Source organism: Hylobates moloch, unplaced genomic scaffold, assembly GCF_009828535.3.
Source record: "Hylobates moloch isolate HMO894 unplaced genomic scaffold, HMol_V3 SCAFFOLD_2, whole genome shotgun sequence".
Taxonomy (NCBI): Eukaryota; Metazoa; Chordata; class Mammalia; order Primates; family Hylobatidae; genus Hylobates; species Hylobates moloch.
Genome location: NW_026652277.1, coordinates 117,295,209 through 117,312,301, shown reverse-complemented (window position 1 = coordinate 117,312,301; position 17,093 = coordinate 117,295,209). Strand labels below are relative to the sequence as shown.

The following is a 17,093-nucleotide window of genomic DNA, read 5'->3' as shown; positions in this document are numbered from 1 at the left end:
AGAAAGAAAGAAAGAAAAAGGGAAGGAAGGAGGGAAGGAAGGAAGGAGGAAACTTTCAATCATGGTGGAAGGTGAAGGGGAAGCAGGCATGTCTTACATGGTGGAACAGGAGGAAAAGATAGACGAGGTAGTACACACTTTTGAACAACTAGATCTTGTGAGAACACACTGACTATCATGAGAACAGCACCAAAGTGATGGAGCTAAACCATTCATGAGAAGCCCACTCCCATGATCCAGTCACTTCCCATCAGGCCCCTCCTCCAACATTGGCGATTACAACTCGACGTGAGATTTGGGTGTGGACACAGATCCAAACCATATCAGTACTTGACACATACATATGAAATGGTGTCTCTTATTTGTTACGTAATTGCAGTGTAGTTCTGACACTAACTACTGGAAGTTAGGCCAGACTTCACAGGCTAAGGGCACAGTTGCCCACAGGACTGCCCACACTTCAGACACTAGCTGCAGGCTCGAGGGTTCCTAGACCACTGAATTTCTGACCAACTGTCTACAAATTTGGGGGTTCCTACCATTTCTTCAGGTTCAGTGATAATTTGCTAGAATGAGTCAGAGAACTCAGGAAAGTGCTGTACTAACAATTAATGGTTTTAATATAGCAAAAAAGGATACAAAACAGCCAAAGGAATAGATGCATAGGGCAAAGTCTGGGGAGGGTCCCAAATGAGAAGCTTCTGTGTCCACTCCAGAGTGAATGAGGACGCATTTTCCTCACCCTCCCCAGCCCATGCATTCATGTACACTAATACGCACAGGGTATTGGTAACCAAGGAAGCTCCCTGGAGTTTTGGTGTGGAGAGTTTTATTGGGATTTCATTGTGTAAGCATGATTGATTGAATCATTGGCCATATTGATTTAACTCAGTCTCCAGGCCCCCAACATTCTAATCACATGGTTGGTCTTTCTGGCAGGGCCAGGCCCCATCCTGATTCACCTCTTCAGCATAAACTGTCTAGGTGCCCACAGTGAGTCAGTTTGTTGACATAAACTATCAAATGTGGCCTGAGGGACCCATCATGAATAACAGACACTCTTGTCACTCTGGAAATTCCACGGATTTAGAAGGTACTTCCCAGGAACCTGGGGAGAAAAGCCAGCCAGATCCTTTATTATATAACAGTAATGTATTGTATATTATGTATTTTGTTATTGTATACTTTGTTACCTAACAAATAAATAATACATAATGTATGTTAAGAGTGTATAGGATAATAGTTTCTTCCTCCAAAAATAGTAAGTGCTTCCCACATGCCAGGTATTAAATTTTATTTGGTCTGTAGTATTAGAGTAAAACATAAATAGTTTTATCTTGCCCTCTAGGCATTAGATATAGTGAGAGCAACAAGCAAAAAATGCAAATATATAATGACTTCTGGTAAGTGCTACAAAAGAAAGGAACAGATTGCAGTGCTGGGTAATAATATAGTAGTCACAGTGATCAAGAAAGGCTAATATTGCAGAAATGTGGTTTGTTAGGAGAGAGTGCAAAGAGATGAAGTTACGAGGTAGATGAGCTGGTCATGACGGTTACTGTAATGAACTCCATGGTAAGGAATTTTTATTTTTTTGGAAGTGTAATGGAAATTACTAAAGTGTTTTAAGCAGGGGGGTATCACGGTAATTTCATATTTTTTTTTAAATAAAGATAAGTGATTGCTATGTGGCACACAGATTGCAGGGAGTTAAGCATGGGGTGGGGAGATCATGAAGAGGGTTAAGGAGGTGATTGGGGGGGCAGGTGAGAGGCATGAGTGGATTACATGTAGTGAGGGAGGGAGAGTGGGAGGAATTAAGTATTAATACAAACCTCAGGATTTTTACTGAACAGTTAGGTGAATGGACGTGATAATTTTGAGTTGCCTTTGAAGCAGAATTGAATTGCTTAGTAGGTGGCATCAGAAACTGAAAAGCTATATAAAAATATAGTTGCCAACTGTGTTTTCTATAGCCCAGCGTACAGCTGTTTTTGTTAGCCATCGCCCTAATGAGACAGTAATGGTGAAGGAACTGGAGGAGGAACCAGAGAAGGTAAACTCAGGCTCCTGAACAGCAGTAGAAATGATTAATTTGATCACTTATCATTTACTTATTCAACAAACATTTATCGAATTCTATTTTGCACCAAGCATACTAGTTGTAGCTCCAATTCTGCTCAAATAAAGAACCAGGAAAATATGGTGGTGAAAGACATGTAACACTACTGAACTGAAGTTGGTCATAATACTGTCTGCTGAAAAATGAGCATTAAGTTTCGTTGGCCATAATAAGAAGATAGGCAGGGAGATGATGGCATGGGTGATGAAAATACAAGTTTAGAAATTATTTTCTCTGGATTTTTTTTTTTTTACCTTAGAGGTTCCCTAAGGTTAAGTACAAAGCCAGTCTGATTTTCATTCAATTTTACTGATTTCTTGAATAATTATTGCAAGAAAGATGCTAGGAAGGGAGCATAGAATTACGGTATGATGGAAAGTACATGGCTTTGAAGTTGGGCACGGTGGCTCAGGCCTTAAACCCAGCACTTCGGGAGCCCAAGTCGGGCAGATCACTTGAGGCCAGGAATCGAGACCAGCCTGGCCAACATGGTGAAACCCCGACTCTACTAAAAAATACAAAAATTAGCTGAGCATAGTGGCACATTCCTGTAATCCCAGCTACTCAGGAGGCTGAGGCATGAGAATTGTTTGAACCCAGGAGGCGGAGGCTGCAGTAAGCCGAGATCACACCACTGCATGCCAGCCTGGGCGACAGAGTGAGACTATCTCAAAAAAAAAGAAAAAAAGACAGTAGATGGCTTTGAGTCAGGGGGTCTGGTGTTCGAATTTGACTCTGTCACTAGGTGTGTGACCCCAGGCAGTAATCTGTTTATGCAAGCCTCATTTTTCCTTAGTACTTTATATTTCCAAGGTGCTTCAGGGAATAGAGATTGATAGTCACTAAATCTTTAAGAGGCTAAAGATCTGAAACAAGGTGTAAGATTAAAAAGTAATGATATGCAAGTAGAGTAAGAGTTCTGTTTTAGGTAACAACCAAAGTCCTTCAAATATCCAAAGAGGGATATAATGTTCAGTTGTAGGAACTAAAAAGGAATCATGGATGAGCTGGCTTTCAAGCTGACCCTTAAAGGATGAACTTTGGGCAGGTGAAGATGAGAGAAGAAATCATTTCAGGTGGTGGGAAGCACAAATACAAGCCTTAATTGTGTTTATAGAACCATGAATAGCACCTGGGGCACAGGCTTTTGAGGTAGTTTGAGAGAGAGTGGAGCTTTCAAAGTTTGAGAGATACGTAGTTCTTAGTTTAAGGCTTTCGACAGTTCTAGGGCAAGATGTCATTATCCTTGTGGGTCAAGCTACAGGATCTCTCAGGCAAGTTTGATTTAAAATAATATTCCTTGGCATTCTAGAATAAGTTTTTGGATATAATAGTTTGCCGTACTGTGCCTTGTATGTGGCTTCCGTATATTTTTATAAAATATTTGGAAAATCAAATAAAGTTTTTATTGAGGTTTGTAAGAATGCTGGATATCATTTTGCAGTAATTTTAATGGTAATCATGAAACATTGTGAAAACACCTATATATGATAAAAGGAATATGAAACTGTATTATTGTGTTTGGGTGAGAGGATAAGTATGATTTTAAAAGGTTATTTTTATATTTTTGGACTAAGTAAAAATAGTTATGGAGAAGAAAGCCTGTGCCTGTATGTTAAACACATTTTGAAGTTATGCATGACCAGAAATTTTCTCTCTTTCTCTTTAAAGCATATCATTAATTCTTTTGTTTTTTTATTCCTTTACTTTTAGGCATCACTATCCTAAAATCAGATAGTATATGGGTGGCTCACTCCTGTAATCAGAGCACTTTGGGAGGCTGAGGCAGGCAGATCACTTGAGTCCAGGAGTTTGAGACTATCCTGGGCAACATAGCGAGACTTGGCTCTAAAAATAAAAATGAAATAAATACTATACCATGCTAACACAAATAACATTTGTAGGAAAGATAACTGTTTCAAAACAAAAACTTAATGAGTGGCACTGTCTTGCATTTTTATAAGGCTCTTAAGTGTCTGGCTTAGTAGAAAACATCTGGATTCTCATATCTGCTTCTGCATTTAATCTTTTGTGCATTTAATCTCCACATGCCATATGGCCTCTGGAGAATGGCACTGTATAATTGAGAGTGAATGAAAGTAAAAAAAGCAAATAAAATCTTAGGCTTATTATGAAAATACTTTTGACCTTAAGTACCCTTGAAAGAAGGAAGTTGCCTTCCGACCCACTTTGAGAAGTGCTGAACTGTAGCACATTTGTCTTTATATTTTCTGTCTTCAGCCTTACTTACACATTAAGGCTCAGCTCAAATCCTGCTTCTAGGATGCTTTCCCAATCCTTATCTCTTTTTTGGCACTCAGTGTCTGTGCAGCACACTTTAGAATCTAATAACACTTTTTTGATGTTTCATATTTATGTTTGTACATGTCTTATTTTCTCCCAAGACTGTAGGTTCCTTAAGACTGGACTCTGGATTATATTCTTTTTGATTTTTATGTGGGTAGACAGTAAATACTTGCTGAATAAACCAAATAGAATGTGACCAGTTTTTATTGAGGAAGTAGATAAGCTTTGCACTTTCACCCCCCAAAATCCTAAATATTAATATCAAAATTATTCAGTCTTTTAATATCTTTGAGTTTCTGCTTTGTACCAGATGCTGCATTAGGTGTTGGAGATGCAGTGGTAAATGAGACAGATCTACTAGAACTTCTAGTTCCTGTCATTACTGATCTTTTGGTCTATTGAGGGATATAGACAAATTGCACTTAGTTATACTTTCCTGTTTAAATAGTGCTGTGATGGAGCAAGTACCAGGGACTGTGAGAACAATTTGGAATAGTATCTAACATCGACTGGAGGAGCCAGGCCAATTCTATTTAGAAGAATAATCCAACTTAGTTGGAAGCAGAAGAATATCTAGAAATTATCTGGGCAAAAAGGTAACAGATTGTGTGTTCCAGGCAAAGAAAATAGCTCATTGACGAGAGCTCGATAGGTTCAGGGAAGTCTAGACAGCTGAAAAGTTGAATTTTGTGGTGTAGAAGATGATGAGAGGTGAGACTTGAGGTAAGTAAGAACAGATATTTAAGGGCTTTGTACAGATAGAATTTGTTCTGAGGGCAGTGAGGAACTACTGTTAAGTTTTAAGCAGAGAAGTGGCTGATCAGTGATTTTGTGTCTTAGATCTCGGTTTGACTTGTATGGAGACAGATAGGAATGCCAATATATGTATAACTGCCCATTTATTATGTTAATATCAATTTATCATATGACTAAGTAAAGATTTCTAAGGCATAATGGTTAACTGGAAGTTAGTCGATTTTGAGAATAAACTGGCAAGCTAATTATTATTTGGTTCCAAGCTAGGGGAATTGTGGGGCACCAAGTTGTCTCTTTTTACTTGCTCTTTAAATATTAAACTTCTTTTCAGCTGTAGAAATGGGCAGATTACATTAATACTACATGACTGGTTTAGGTAATTGCATTAAGCAGTTGAGATGAACCCCAGCTCAGGTTCCCAGAAGAATGCTTACAGCTGTGTAGATTTCACATCTGATGTTAGGATTTGCTTATAGAAACAAAACTCCCTCTACCTCCCCCTTCCCCATACATGGAATAAAAAGGTCATATATAATGCAAGACTGAAAATGGGCAAATAAGCATTTTTGTGAGTCCCACCCAGAAATAGGTATTATTAAAAAGTGGACCAGAGAACTTTGGAGACAGTAAAAAAAAAAAATCAGTGGTTGAAAGGGGTTGAGGAGAAGAAGGGGTGAATAGGCAAAGCATAGAGAATTTTTTAGGGCAATGAAACTACTCTGTATGATACTATAATGCTGGATCCATGTCATTCTGCATCTGTCCAAATCCATATAATGTACACTGCCAAGAGTGAACCCTGATGTAAACTATGAACTTTAGGTGATAATGATGTGTCAGTGCAGGTTCATCAGTTACAATAAATGAACCATTCTGGTGGGGGATGTTGATAATGGAGGCTATGCATGTGTTGGGGTAGGGGGGATATGGAAAATCCCCAGTAACGTATGCTCAGTTTTGCTGTGAACCTAAAACCTGCTTGAAAAAAAGAATTTTTTTTTTTTTTAAAAGAGGGCCAGTGTCCTCTGAAAGGCTCATGAGATTTCTCACTTTAATAGTCTTTTAAATGTCATGAAGTGTTCTGCAAATATTTAGAGAATATAGGAATTACTGGTGAAATAATGTAGTTGAATGTTGGTTTATTTTTTGTGAAACAGATGACTGACAATCCCATGTTCTTTTCTAAACCAATACATTTGGCTCATAATTTTAATATTGATGGGATGCTGTTTTTAACAAGGTTAAAGAGAAGACAAAATACTATATCCTGCTGAATTTATTAAGCTCGTGCTCCTGGTATACAATAGACATGAATTATGTGGGTTTTATGAAGTATGAGTTTGCTGTATCTTTTTTTTTTTTAAAATAAGAAAGTAAGTGGTGGTATGTTTGGAATCTGAAACTCCATCTGAGTATAATATTATGACCTGTTTCAGTAACAATTTGATTATTATTTAATACTTAAAAAAAAAAAAGGTGATACACACTGGGCATATGTATGGCTTATGCCTATAATCCCAGCACTTTGGGAGGCTAAGGTGGGAAGATTGCTTGAGACCACTTCTTCAGGATGAGCATGGACAACATAGCATGACCCTATCTCTATTTATTTTTGTCTGTTTCTTTAAGAGGTAATACAGTTCTCTAAAGTGACAGTCATGTTTCTAAGAAATTTGCATTTTCAAAAATAAGCACTAAAAATCGTTGTTTCAGTGTATACAAGGGGCTAGGTTCAAAAAGATAATGACATTTTTAAAACAACCTATTTTTACCTATAGAGTTTTTAATTTGGGGTTCCTCATTGGAACTACAAAACACAGTAAAATTATTAGAGTGACTATTTTCTCAGTTTTCCCAAAGATGTCACATAACTAGTATCCTTCCAGATACATAGGGAGAAGTTAATTGCATGCAGTGGGTACCTAGGATGTTAGGGCGTGATTTTTTAAGGAATCATTTGAGAAGGACTGTACAAACTATGACTAAAACAGCTATAAATCCAAACACAAAACACATGCAGCAATTGATTACATACAGCTTTTACTTAAGAGTAATGGCTTTGCTATTCATATCACCACTGGCATTTTGTTAGTGACTTAAACTACTATCACACTTACAAATTGCATCATCTTTATTATAACAGACAGTAGATAATGTTTAAGTGTGTGAATTCTGAAGCTGGACTGCCCAGGTTTGAATCATCCCTCAACACTAACCAGCAGTATACCTCAGTTTCATCTTTGAAATGCTTCAGTTCTAAAATGGGGACAGTTATCAGAGGTGACAATTTGAGGGAGATACACTCTCCAACTCTCCAACTCTAAATGCAAAATAAGTTCACTTCCCCCTTGCCTATGGGAAGAAAGGGAAGAACCAGTGTTCCCCACTTTTGGTTTAACCAAGGCAATTCACAAATACACCTTTGGGAAAAGAAAGACACCAATTTAATATTACTTCACAACAAACCCACTATTGGTTGTTTTCAATTTTCTCCTGTGATAAACAAAGCTGTATCTTTGTATACTTGCTCTTTTATTTTGTAGGTGAAATTTTTTTGCAATTTCTTGGCCAAAGTATAAATTTTGATTACTGTTGTAAAACTGCCCTCAAGAAAGCTGGTACAAAGGGTATAGTTGACAATAGTGCCTACAATTCCATATTTAACTTTGTTTATAGTTCAGTTTCGTTTTGCCATAATGAAGTTTTTTTTTTTTTTTGAGACGGAGTCTCACTCTGTCACCCACGCTGGAGTGCAGTGGCACAATCTCGGCTCACTGCAAGCTCCGCCTCCCGGGTTCACGCCATTCTCCTGCCTCAGCCTCTCCGAGTAGCTGGGACTACAGGCGTCCGCCACCACGCCCAGCTAATTTTTTGTATTTTTAGTAGAGACAGAGTTTCACCGTGGTCTCGATCTCCTGACCTCGTGATCCGCCCGCCTCGGCCTCCCAAAGTGCTGGGATTACAAGCGTGAGCCACCTCGCCTGGCCTGCCATAATGAAGTTTTTAATGTCATTGTTGCCAGGTTATTAGTCTTTTCTGTTTTTAGCCTTTGGGGTCATGCTTTGAAAGTCTTTGCTCTCCAAGATTCTAAAGATATTCACCTAAAATTTGCTGATACTTTGAGTTTTTTTATGTTTATGATTTAATATCCTTGAACTCAGTTTTTTTGTTTTTTGAAACAGTCTCACTCTGTCACCTAGTCTGGAGTGCAGTGGCATGGTCTCAGCTCACTGCAACCTCTCGGGTTCAAACTATTCTCCTGCCTCAGCCTCCTGAGTAGCCACCATGTCCAGCTAATTTTTGTATTTTTAGTAGAGACGAGGTTTCACCATGTTGGCCAGGCTGGTCTCGAACTCCTGACTTTAAGTGATCCTGCCGCCTCGGCTCCCAAAGTGCTGGGATTACAGGCATGAGCCATAACACCTGGCCTTGAACTCAGTTTTTAAAAAGATAGTTATAGGATCTGTAAGTGTTGAAGTCATTTTTATGCTAGAAAAATTTGAGGTAATATCTTAAGTTTTTTTTTTTTAAGTTCTTAGATAAGTTGTTTTGTTGTTTCTGTTGTTTTGTTTTTGCTTTGCTGGTATTTCAGCCAGTTTTGTCTTAGAAGACTTGAGGTACGTACAAAACCTATCAATCCTACTCAATCAGCTACTTTTTGAGGACTCAGATTATAGGCTTAAAGGTAAACCACAGAGATGTACAAGAGCTTTAAAAACTTTAAAGTGCCAGAAGTGTGCTCTCAATGTTCTTTGCATTCTAGGTCTATATTATCTTTTTATGTAAAGGATGACAGTGTTAGTTATATAGAAGTGATAAGTAGAGTAAATTAAATTGCTTTTATTTTTTATTAGTTTTGATTTATTTCCCAAGGTGAGATAAATCCCTTTTAATAAAATAACCTAGCCTGGAAACTCTGTGATTACCTTTTTGACTATGCGGACCACTTTTTTGTAGGTGTGGGTAAAACTTTAGGAGAACAAAAGAAATGATAATAAAAATTTTGTATAGTTTGTCTTTATTATTGTAGCAACTTTGTCCTCTTACTTATACCATACTTAAAAACATCTTGAAGTTCATTCTTTATTGTATTTGGTTCTGTGTTTATAAAGGAAGAAGATAATTTTTAATATGATCTAAAATGTTTGCACTGCCAGATTGAGAAAAGCTGTTATCTCTGAAAACAAAATGATCAAAATAGTTCTTCAGTAGAAGCTATAAGTTGCTTTTTATTAAAACATACAGGCCAGGTGCGGTGACTTGTGCCTGTAATCCCAGCACTTTGGGAGGTCCAGGCAGGTGGATCACCTGTGGTCAGGAGTTCGAGACCAGCCTGGCCAACATGGTGAAACCCCATCTCTACTAAAAACACCAAAAATTAGCTGGACATAGTGGTGGACGCCTGTAATCCCAGCTCCTCAGGAGGCTGAGACAGGAGAATCATTTGAACCCGGGAGGGGGAGGTTGCAGTGAGCCGAGATTGTGCCATTGCACTCCAGCCTGGGCGACAAGAGCAAAACTCCGTCTCAAAATAAATACATATATACATACATACATACATACATACATACATACCTGCATGAATGTCCAATAATTGAGACTGATTCAGACATCCCTGTTTTAAACTAGAATTGTAAACTCTCAGTTGACAGCTTCTTATAAACATATGCACAACAAGTATATTTAGTGTCTAAAGGTTTTCCTGAGATACTACAGTTATTATAAATTTAAGGCTTGGCCGGGTGTGGTGGCTCATGCTTGTAATCCCAGCACTTTGGGAGGCCAAGGAGGGTGGATCACTTGAGGTCAGGAGTTCAAGACCAGCCTGGCCAACATGGTGAAACCCCATCTCTACTAAAAATATAAAATTAGCCTGGCATGGTGGCATGCACCTGTAATCCCAGTTACTCGGGAGGCTGAGACAGAAGAATTGCTTGAACCCAGGAAGCGGAGATTGCAGTGCCAAGATTGTGCCACTGCACTCCAGCCTGGGCAACAGACTGAGACTCTGTCTTAAAGAAAAAAAAAAAATTAAGGCCTAAAGTCTCTGCTGTTTACTATGTATCAATTCTTTATACTCCAGTCATAAATAAGAAATTAGGTGTAAACAGTTATAGTGGTTCATATAGTGCCTGATACACAAAGGACATTGATAAATCAATTTAAATTGTTACATTTTGTAAATGTACTACTTAGTAAAATTTAAGACTTGCACTTTTATTTTAAGTAAAACACTTAAATAGCTCTTAGAAATGTTATTCTGGCCGAGTGCAGGGCCTCACTCCTATAATCCAGTGCTTTGGGAGGCCGAGGCAGGTAGATTACTTGAGGTCAGGAGTTCGAGACCAGCCTGGCCAACGTGATGAAACCCCATCTCTACTAAAAATACAAAAAATTAGGCATGGTGGCGCATGCCTGTAATCCCAACTACTCGGGAGACTGAGGCATGAGAATCACTTGAACCTGGGAGGCGGAGGTTGCAGTGGAGCCGAGATCACACCACTGCACTCCAGCCTGGGAGACAGAGCAAGACTGTATCTCAAAAAAAAAAAAAAAATTATTCTATTTTCTAGTTAAATTATCTGTTTGGTAGCGTAGTTAATTTTTAGTATTTTCACACACAGACTTACATGTAAAAGTCAACAAACAGACCCTTGCCACTTGTGTGAAGTGGCTATTTAACCATGAAATAAACTCTTTTTATTGCCACTGCCCTGTGGGTATGTTCTTTCTGGCAGTGCTGTCCATATTTGGTGGCTGTGCATGGAGAGCCAGGTGGTGCTGAAAAGCATCGCACAGTGAAGCGTGGATATATCTTGGTTTGACATTTGTCATCCCTTACTGCTGAAGGGAGGGGGAAAATCTGTTTTTCCATATGTTTATGCTTTATTTTGCCTGCAGTTTTGTCCAGATGGTCTTATGAACATTGTTTACTTTGGGATGCCACCCCAGATGTTTTGAAAACTGTTGGATAAATGTGGCACACAGATACATAAATCATTTGCATATTGTGGTTTTTAAAGTGTTATGTGTCTTTGCAAGATTAAAATATAATTTATTTCTAGGAGTATTTTCCCAAGTGAATAATGTGTCTGTGTATATATGTATTTTTTTAATGTTTTTTGAAACAGGCCCAATAGGTGTCATGTATATATATATTTCATAAGTATATAAAACATATGTAGTTACTATCTATAAGTTATTTCTTCCAGCCATTCTGTTTTCATGTTAATAAGCTAAAAAATATTGTGGTAACATTTATTAAGAATGTTAAGTCTGCTTCATGTTTTGGAAGAAGCCAAAAAAAAAGATATTTTTGAGGAGTCATATTTGTTTAGGGTTGCATATACCCAAATCTGTAAGAATCTTGACCTACTGTCTTTTATAATTCTCATTGTACATAAATCACCGAAGAGAATTTAGGTGGTAAAATGACGATGAATTTATAATCAGAGGATTATCATTGTGACCTTGGGCATATCACTTAACCTGTTGGAGACTGAGTTTTGGAAATGTAAAATCAGAGTTAACAGCCTGAAAAAATTGAGTAATGCTTGGATTTAATTTCTCTCTCAAATCTCTCAAAAATCACTGTGAAACCACCTTTTGGCAACAGCAATAATGAGAGTCTGAACCCATCCTATTCTAGGTTCTATTTACGGTCTCAGATATAAACAAGCAGCAGACTGTTCTGTCTGTAAACCCAGCCAGCATCCATATCAGAGTTCCTCTTGTTTGTGTAGTGCTTCTAAGTACTGACTGGCTTTTTTCATTTGCTTTTATATTCATTTGAAAACTACCTGGCCTCTTCCCCCTTTTCCTTTTTTCCATGCCTGGTGTTTGTACTTCAGTGACCCACTTCATAGATTGTGCTGGCCTTTGCCCCCAAGCTCTAGTGTGGGGTTTATTATTTATCATAATACTTGGAGGACAGGAGAAGAGACCTATCTTGCTAGTTCTCTTCTGCTTTACCTCAGGATTCTGGAATTGGGAGTTGAAAACAGCTCCTTAATATCTGAACAGATTCCAATAACAACCAGTAACATTTAAAGAATAAAAAAAACCAGGAATAAGGGGGTAAACCAGTTAATAGGGTTTATAAAAACTATTGTAGGCTGGGCGCGGTGGCTCACGCTTGTAATCCCAGCACTTTGGGAGGCCGAGGCGGGCGGATCACGAGGTCAGGAGATCGAGACCACGGTGAAACTCCGTCTCTACTAAAAATACAAAAAATTAGCCGGGCGTGGTGACGGGCGCCTGTAGTCCCAGCTACTCGGAGAGGCTGAGGCAGGAGAATGGCGTGAACCCGGGAGGCGGAGCTTGCAGTGAGCCGAGATTGTGCCACTGCACTCCAGCCTGGGCGACAGAGCGAGACTCCGTCTCAAAAAAAAAAAAAAAAAAAAAAACTATTGTAGCACAGGATAAAAGTTGTTAGAACTTAAAGAAAACTTTTTTCCATGAAATAGGTTTGCTTAATGAAAGAAACATCTTCTGCTGGGCGCGGTGGCTCACACCTGTAATCCCAGCACTTCCTGCTCCTTAGAACAGGGCCACTCCCACTCGGATTCATCTCTTTTAATGTTGTTTACAGAAGTGGGGCAGGTGTCGTAATTTATTTCCTCTTAAGAACTTGTCAGAGACGTAAGAAGCTAACCTACTAGTTCTGCTGTTTAATCTTGCAGATTTTTATGCGTTTTGAATTTTTATTATGAACAGTCCCCCCCAGTGCTGTACCCCTTTGGCAGGAAGAGCAATAGTAAGAGATGTTCCCCTATTTCCATCAATCAGCCAAATATTTAAAAGTTAATTAGTAATGCAAGGCAGCATGTCAGTATTAGGTGAAAAAAACATGTAAAGAACTATAAAATCTGAGGGCTGGCCAGCTACGGTGGCTCACACCTGTAATTCCAGCACTTTGGGAGCCCAAGGTGGGTGGATCACTTGAGGTCAGGAGTTTGAGACCAGCCTGGCCAACATGGTGAAACCTCTTCTCTACTAAAAAAAAAAAAAAAAAAAGGTATACAAAAATTAGCCGGGTGTGGTAGTGGGTGCTTCTTGGGAGGCTGACACACGAGAATCGCTTGAACCTGGGAGGCAGAGGTTGCAGTGAGCTGAGATTGCACCACTGCATTTCAGCCTGGGCTACAAAGTGAGACACTGTTTTTTAAAAAGAAAAAATCTGAGGGCTGAAAGGAATTTAAAAGAACATCTAGTTAAAACTAAAGCATTTCAGAACTTGGGAATTTCTTGCCAAACTTCAAATTATCATAATTTTGATTCAGAGAGTAATCTGCTAAATACATGTAGTCGACTATGTCAGTAAATGTTAGGAATTGTTCTTTGTTTTCATATTAGTAAACATGAACTGATAATATAATTTTCTTTTTTTCTTTTGAGACAGAGTCTCACTCTGTCACTCAGACTGGAGTGCAGTGGCATGATCTCAGCTCACTGCAACCTCTGCCTCCCAGGTTCAAGCGATTCTCATGCCTCAACCTCCTGAGTAGTTGGGACTACAGGCACGCACGCACCACCACGCCCAGCTGATTTTTGTATTTTTAGCAGAGATGGGCTTTCGCCATCTTGGCCAGGCTGGTCACCATGGCCAGCCTAATATAATTTTCAAATCTGCATTAATTATACAAATCTGTAAGCACAAAATATGCACTTATGTGTCATACACTTAGGTATTTTACTTTTTGTATTACAATGTGGTTCTATTTATTTTTTAAAACTTTTAATATGAACGTTTTCAAATTCACAGAAATATTGCAAGAATAATACAAAAATTGCCACTATAGGATGGTGATTTTCCTAATTCTGTCATTTCTTCTATTAGCTGGCATTCTCTTACAGAAGTCTCTTCCCTACTTTTTCTCATTTAAAAAATCTGTTACCAATTCAGATTCATTCTGTGAATAATAATCTATTATACTACCCTTACTTATTTTTATGATCAAATTATCTGAATTGAACGAGGCTGGTCAAAATCCCTGTGTATTTTGACTTATTCCCAATCACACGTTTTGAGCACTTCCTTACTCTCTGGCATGGCAAAATGTTATGGGTTCATTTTGCATCTTTGCTACCCCGGGTTAAGAATCAGCCTTTTCCCCTAGAAGTCCTTATTCCTTTTCATGGGGAATGGTATTTAGAAGTTAGACCTTTTCTACTTGTTCTCGACTGTTCTTTTACATTTAGTTTTTTAATTTATCTGCAATTTATTCTGTAATATAGTGTGAGGTGCAGATCTGTATACTAAAGTTTAAATTAATTGCTCTAGCGATAAAATATAAAACCAAAGATAGTTATGGTTATATTCTTCCCCATCAGGAACACTGATTCGGGGAGATAATCTTATTTAAATTTAATTTTAAATAATGTATATAAATTATGTTAAGTGACATATATTTATCTTTACATCTTGTGTCAGTTATTTTTTCTCTAACTTGTAGGTGCATTTTCTAGAATCATGAAACTTTGTGAAGAAAAATGGGAAACAGATGAAATACAGAAGGGAGGAAAATGCAGAAGTTTATCTGTAAGAGGAATTACAAATTTAGGAAATACTTGCTTTTTTAATGCAGTCATGCAGGTAAGAGTCATCAGAAAGCTTCGTAATATGTAAAAGAGTCTCTTAATTTATATAGTCATTGGCTCACCTGTAGACTGTCAAATGACTACTAAATGTTCCTCTAGAAATTTCTCTGTTTTCCTTTTGTTTACGCTATCTTGGGCCATCACCATATGTATACATGTACCTTATTTTCACACAGGGTTTCAGAAAGGTCTTCTGTGTATTTTACCATGGCTCTGTCGGTAATAATGACCTTTACTAAATGTAAAATGTACTCAACTAAATCTTAATATTTTTTGAAATAGACATTTTTGCTATGCTAGATGAAATTTGAGAGTATTCCATAAAATCAGCGGCATATTTTAACTGAATCTGAAGACTTTAATTTTGTTTTCTTTTAGAACTTGGCACAGACTTATAGACTTACTGATCTGATGAATGATGAGATCAAAGAAAGTAGTACAAAACTCAAGATTTTTCCTTCCTCAGACTCTCAGCTGGTGAGTAATAACTATTTGAATAATAGCTGCTTTCAGATGAGCCACTGATGTTACCAAAATCTCTTTTCCTAATTCGCGGATCAGTCTACTAAGATAGTAGTCAGGGGAGTTAAAAATAATTTAAAAGCGTTCTGTGAAAATAATCAGATTTAAAATTTCTAAAATCATAACTTTATGTTCTGGTTCCAGTATGCCATGGATCAAATAATAAAAAGATATTAAGGCAGCTTTAAAATAAACATACTGGAAGAAACAAAAGAGGTGTGACTTCTATTGAGCAAAATGCCTATGACCCCTATTTTGTAGTTTCTGATGACATTTGTTTAAATTTAGCATTTTTGTTCTTTAAAGGAAGATAAAATTTTAATGTGAGCATCTAAAGGTTTTTTTTTTTTTTTTTTTTTGAAACGGAGTCTCACTCTGTCGCCCAGGCTGGAGTGCAGTGGCGCGATCTCGGCTCACTGCAAGCTCCGCCTCCCGGCTTTACGCCATTCTCCTGCCTCAGCCTCCCGAGTAGCTGGGACTATAGGCGTCCGCCATGGCGCTCGGCTGATTTTTTTTTTTTTTTTTTTTTTTTTTTTTGTATTTTTAGTAGAGACAGGGTTTCACCGTGTTAGCCAGGATGGTCTTGATCTTCTGACCTTGTGATCCACCCCCCTCGGCCTCCCAAAGTGCTGGGATTACAGGCGTGAGCCACCGTGCCCGGCCGCATCTAAAGGTTTTTTGAAGCCTAGCCTGATGATAGATTTTTAAGTTAGTGAGAAAGATGAAAAAAAAAAGCAGCCCCTGATATTCAGAAGCTGGCCTGGCACCCACAGTTAGGCCATGTTATTCAGATAATCCCACAGAGTAACAATCTGATACTAGGTTTCTCTGAGACTATGATGAAATGAGACAAAGCAAGGCCACTTCATGATTTTGTCTAAAACAAGGTCACTTTGCCATTTAGAAAATCTCAAACACCCTCCTTCAGCCAAAATGAGAAATGAATGACTGCTACTTTATTAGTTAGAGATTTATCCTCATTTTAGTCTCCCCCACCTACTGCCACAATATGTAAGATTTATTGAGATGTCCCATAATAGAATTACCCTCGTTTTCTGAGGGCATTCACTCTAGAGTAAACCTGTGCTTCCTGAAACCCACCTTCAGATTATTCAACCAGAGCCTAAATCCTGGGTAGGTTCTTTACAGCGCCCTCTTACTAGGACACCCTGTGGTTCCCCATGCTGTGTGATCTCCCTCACTGCCACAAGTAATAAACCCACCTAGTTTAACGATAGGTGTGTTTCTGATGGACTTTGGCTGGGGGATATTGATACTAGTAAGGATAATTTTAGTGAGAAATTGATCAGCCTGTGTGTGTGTGTAAGACAGAGTATATACATAGCTCATGATCTGACTTTTGAAAACAATTAAAAAAAGAGTTCTAAAAATGCTTAGCCCTCTAAAAATGCTTAGTAATCTTAGATTGTTTTTCCCAGTAGGCAGTTTTGAAAGACAGTACTATTATATATATATATATAGCTTTAAAAGACAGTATTATTATATATACTGTTATATGTAAGTATATATATATACTTATATAAGACTGTTATATGTAATAACCTCCTTTTTTAATATATAAATATTTACTATACATGTGTTTACCATATATATGTATATATAGTCAAAAGGCAGCCTGTAAACATTTCTTGTTCAGCCCTTTAAAAATTTAATGATAGATTCCAATGCCCTATTCTAAATAAAGTGTAGTGAGATCCTTAAAACTACTAAAGGGAAGTTATTGCCTAGTCATTTAAAAAGACCTGTTAAATATGATTTCCTGTTA

At 37.9% G+C, this 17,093-nt stretch overlaps 1 protein-coding gene across 7 annotated transcripts in view; it reads left to right on the top strand.

Annotated features, from left to right (window-relative positions):
- USP45 (ubiquitin specific peptidase 45) overlaps nt 1–17,093 on the top strand; it is an 85,953-nt gene that overhangs the window by 13,276 nt on the left and 55,584 nt on the right. For all 7 annotated transcript variants that reach the window (XR_009212435.1, XR_009212434.1, XM_032155669.2 and 4 more), the window contains exons 6-7: nt 14,641–14,780; nt 15,164–15,262. Coding sequence is in view for 5 of the 7 variants with exons in the window: in XM_032155669.2 (XP_032011560.1) it covers nt 14,641–14,780; nt 15,164–15,262 (239 nt within the window). In the remaining 2 variants the exon portion in view is untranslated. The remainder of the gene's footprint in view (nt 1–14,640; nt 14,781–15,163; nt 15,263–17,093) is intronic.